The sequence below is a fragment of the Sinocyclocheilus rhinocerous genome, unplaced genomic scaffold (genome assembly GCF_001515625.1).
Source record: "Sinocyclocheilus rhinocerous isolate Xijiao unplaced genomic scaffold, SAMN03320098_v1.1 scaffold1043, whole genome shotgun sequence".
Taxonomy (NCBI): Eukaryota; Metazoa; Chordata; class Actinopteri; order Cypriniformes; family Cyprinidae; genus Sinocyclocheilus; species Sinocyclocheilus rhinocerous.
The window spans coordinates 2,172,186-2,177,209 of record NW_015642610.1 but is presented as its reverse complement, the minus strand read 5'-3'; the positions used below and the strand labels follow the sequence as shown (position 1 = coordinate 2,177,209).

The 5,024-nt window shown below is 38.2% G+C and overlaps 1 protein-coding gene across 1 annotated transcript in view; it reads right to left on the bottom strand.

The window, feature by feature from the left end:
- Positions 1-5,024, bottom strand: part of LOC107756261 (lysosome membrane protein 2-like) — a gene marked incomplete at its 5' end in the record, with an annotated part of 11,018 nt that continues 5,994 nt past the window's right edge. The window contains 5 exons of the mRNA XM_016573289.1: positions 1-3,033; positions 3,369-3,416; positions 4,297-4,449; positions 4,534-4,585; positions 4,672-4,745. Of these exons, the coding sequence (XP_016428775.1) occupies positions 2,902-3,033; positions 3,369-3,416; positions 4,297-4,449; positions 4,534-4,585; positions 4,672-4,745 (459 nt within the window). The remainder of the gene's footprint in view (positions 3,034-3,368; positions 3,417-4,296; positions 4,450-4,533; positions 4,586-4,671; positions 4,746-5,024) is intronic.

The window sequence follows — 5,024 nt, the reverse complement described above, 5'->3', positions numbered from 1 at the left end:
TGCTTAAACATGTTGCTACTAAATCAAGTGAAATAAACAAGGATGATATGGCACTAAAAGCTCATCCCTGAAGGAGGACATCATTCATCTAAGAAAAAAAAAGGTTAGATTGCAATTGGAAATTTCCCTTGTACCCGACATGGCACTATGGCAATCCTCCTAAGTGGAACTCAAAGACACTCAGCCTTCCCTTTGTTATTCCAGTTGGACAAACAGTGTGTTGACAGCTTGAGAGAGTTGTATAACAGGAGATCATTACACACAATAGGCTCACACCCTACAGATACAACACAAGCCTTTCTCCATCAAGTTAAAACTGTTTACAACCACATACACCGTTCCATCTCCAATTTAGGACAATATTCACTTGGTTCTACTTCATAAATCTGAAGGGGAAAAAAAATTAAATTAAGAAAACAGAAATGTGCTTGATGACCCTACTTGTAATATTACAAAATAATTACAAAATACAGAAATGAACAAGACCAAAGAAAAGACCTTACAAATTCAGATAATGTACATACCATTGAACATATGAATACATAAATATTTGTCTGTCTGATTACAAAACCTTTTTACTTTATTATAAAATTTCCTTTTTACATGTTGTATTGCTGTGTCAATACATAATACTGAGAGTTTCTTTGCACGCTGTAGCAACACTTTACATCTTAAGTTCTTTGCTGTATCACATTATAAACTCACATAGTATGCTCTGGAAAATATTTAGTGACTTTTTCAATTGTTTATTTTCTTTATTTTCCCTTGTAGACAATGAAGTTCTAATGCTCTTGTAAATGGGAACTCGATGGCACTACAGCTATCTGTGCGGAAAGCAAACAAACCAGTTATCTACCAAACCAATGTAATCTTTGGTCAAGCATATAGGGGCAAAAGTCACCATTAGGAATCTGGAAACTCTTTAGAAATGGTTCAGGTTCATAGATCTTTCATACTCAAGTCACATGTTACATCTTACCACAATATTCCAGCGGGTTCTTTGACAGACGGAGCTGAACAAAGACCATATTTAGGTAATTTATATACTATTTGCGCTGACAACAAAACTCAAAGAGCCACTGTAATGGACTGGTAGTTAATTACACTAAAGCTTGAATTACTTTCCCTCAATTTTTTTTCTTCACATACAGCTGCATAAGACACTGCAAGTACACAGCTTTTCCTTGCACTAAATCTTCAAGATAAGCTAATTCCATGGCACAGGCAAATATGCAACAATGTGCACTGCAATCCACGAAAACCGTGGTCGCAATAAGTAACAGATGGTTCACATCAAGTAAAAGTAACAAACGCCAATCATTCCAGCAAGCGTCACCAAAATGGGAATGATTTACAGATACATACGACTTTCAAACAGCCGAGTGTAACCGCACACACGGGTTATGGCAACTTCAGACAGATAACCAGAAAGATTAATTTGGACAAACAGAGATGCATGCGACGACTCATCTTCTTTAGTGATATTTTGTAAAGTGTGCAGCTATCACACATCCTGTTCAAGTTTATTTAAAATATGGCCTCGATTCATATTTTAGCAATAGCGAAGGCTTCGTAAAAGCAAAACGAAAATAAATCTCAACAGACACAAGCAGTGATTCAAGTGCTAGAGTCTCTTTCGCCCACTGAGGGTTAATATAAACCGAACGTGCACAGAAAAAATGTGCAAACTTCACCGATAACCCCTCAAAAACCTGTTGACCTTTAACCCCTTCCGCTCTGATTAGACTGTGGGTTCAGCGGACTGTAGTTGTGCCCTCGAGATTACAGAACAGACGTGTTTTGCTGTGAAAAGGGAGGGATGTAGTTCTAAGTCCGTCACTGATTCGCTGATATTTGTCTGACATTTCGACTAGTTCCACCGTCTACCTGCCACATCTATGCAGTAGAATCACACTGTATTCGTAAGTAGTTGTAAGGCAGAAAAATTCAAGTCTCACTTGTAAGTGTTCTACACGTGTTACGAAATGCTAAAAGCTAGTATGATTTCTGTAATACAATGCTTTAAAGGAGTCTGTCTGATCTCTTTTAACAGCCGTCATTACTGAAATGTTTCTGGCATCAGAATAAATGTGACTCGGATACTGTGAAATGGAGAGAACCGCTGAAGTCACTAGTTTCCACTTGTCGTCACACTGCATCGTGCAAATCGGTGGACGGTGACCCACCAGAGCAGTTCACCACAGTGTGACAAAAACATGCAAGCATTGACATGCCTGCAGAAATACACACATATAATTACACACACACATACTGGTATGTACAATCTCTCACACACACACGTTCTGGATAAGACCCAGTTTTTTGTTAGCATATTAGATCTTTTAGCTCTCTAATACTCTTAGAGGAGGCAAACCGATATCCGTTCATTATCAAAGGGTTTGACGTAGGAAGAGCTGTGTTAGTTCAAGGCCTGCCTGTGTAGACCTGTAGACAGTAGTGTGGGAAGAGATCTGAAACACTTTAAAAAGCACAGGCTGTGAACTCTTCACGCTCTCACATGCTAAAAGGGTTTATGACCCTTCAGGAACTATGGACTCTGTGAGCATGCAATGCATATATGTATTTTCAAAAGGCAAGATAGTGTGTTTTAGGCCTCTCAGGACTAGGCAACAGAAGCCTCTGGAAACCCAGAAGACGGTTGTTCGAAACTGAAGTGGGTGCTTTGAGCTTACATACGTTTTGATTGAAGATATGGCAGTTTGAAAGGCCATGCTCAAGGAAACAAAGAAGTCACGAGTCAAATAAGTGACCCTTGGCAAACGGTGGTGAGCGTGCGGGGTCTGGCCCCCGAAGACGAATCGCACAGTGAAAACTAACATATAAAAAGGGTGAGGAGGATCGACGTGATGTCCTCAGGTGAGACTCCACCAGTCTTCTTCATCAACACTTTTGCGCCTCTACTGGTGACATGGCGATATAAGATCCGTTCCTCAAAGGCTGGTTGTTGCGGTTCTCTGGCGAATCCTCTGCTTGGTTGCTCACTTGGGTATAAGCCGTTTCGTCTTTCGCCGTCTGTACAGAACATGCAGGACCATTAGCATGTGCATTGGTAAAAACATGTAGATGTCAACATGAAACCACGTACCACTATGGACTATGTAGTTAAACATCTACTCTAATGCTGTGAAAGACTGCAGAAGTACATTACAATCACCATGCAGGAAAAGCAATGAACATGACTTCCAGAAATAGAAGTTATTTAAAAACAACAAACAAGGTATTCATATGAAAACTTTTAACTTAAATGGTCACTCATAATGCTCAAAATGACCAAATACAACGATACAACAAGCAAATTTGAACAAAATGAAAGCAAAATGTGTGTAAAAGGTAAAATTAAGACTTACAGCAAAAGAATGAAAAGCTTCAGTAAAATCAATACGTTTTACTTCATTCTGAATTGGAACAAAAAAAGGGGAGGAAAAATGTTACTGGAAATGAAAACATAACAGCATTATGCATCATTGGCAGATCTCAAATGATAAATTATTTAAAGGAACTTTTGAACATTAGTATATAAATGCGCAAAACAAATGTTTTCCCCACTGAACCATAACAATGGTTGACCAACCCAACTGATAATTACTGTTTTATTGCAAAGAAAAACTGTATAACAAAAGAACACATTTCATAAAGTAATACATTCACTAGAGCACATGCATTCCCTCGTGCAGATGCATGCATGGGTATTAAAGCTAGGGTTAGTGCCATCAAGGTGAGTGACACATTTAATTGACTTTAGTCTAGGGTGTGTAAGGTTTGATGGGATATTAAAGGCTTTTCTATACTGGCATTTCAAGAGAATATTAACTGTTACTCCATTAATATTGTTCCACAGAAAGGTATTGTTGACCTACAAATGACATTTGTGACCCTGGAGCACAAAACCAATCATAAGGATCAATTTTTCGAAATTGAGATTTATACATCGTCTGAAAGCTGAATAAATAAGCTTTCCATTGATGTATGGTTTGTTAGGATAGGAATCTGAGAAAATCTGGAATCTGAGGGTGCAAAAAAATCTAAATACTGAGAAAATCACCTTTAAAGTTGTCCAAATGCATATTACTAATCAAAAATTAAGCTTTAATATATTTACAGTAGGAAATTTACAAAATATCTTCATGGAACATCAATAATTTTGACCCATACAATGTATTTTTGGCTATTGCTACAAATATACCAAAGCGACTTAAGACTTGTTTTGTGGTCCAGGGTCACATTTCTACTCTTAATTAGGCAATATATAAGCTGATAAGGTCGTAAATTTTTTACCTTTCTCTGGCGGTTCCTGCAGACGAGGAAGATCAGGACCACAAGTAAAATGGCCCCCAGTCCCACAATGATGACTGGGAAGTTGGAAACCACCGTTACAATCAGCAGAAGCGTCCTCATCTGGGCTGCAGACTCATCGTCGATAGTTGCTGTCTGAAAATTCAGCAGAAAACAAATGACCTTTTTGAACAGAAAAATTGATATTCTGAAGGAAGCAAGGATGACATGAAAACTCACCTCGTTGACATACATGATGGGGAAAATTGTCTCATTCAGGAATTTTGTTTTGCTGAAAAGGAAAAAATGGTAGTCTCATTAGCCTTTTTTTCATTCCAGAACATTCTTTAATAGTTTTTGTGAGGCAATTTTACTCACGGAAAGCCAGGGACTCTCTTCAGTATGACATTGAGCTGAGCTCTCTTACAGGCACGAATGGGAACCCCTGTAGTCTGCAGAAAAGAGGGCCAATTTACTATTAAAAGTTAACCAATGTTCACCACATTACACAGAGTCTTTGATCTGTTCCACCCAAAACAACATGTGGATCAGTCCATCAAACAGCAACTTAGGGTGCTTTCACACTAGCACTTTTGGGTTTTTAAAAAATTACCTCAATTTAGCACCAGCAAGCTCGTTAGCTTGACAGTTAGCATCGGCTAACATTATTAATTTATTTTCAGCATGGTTATGAATAAACATTTATATTTGTCTACTCGGCTAGTTGATCC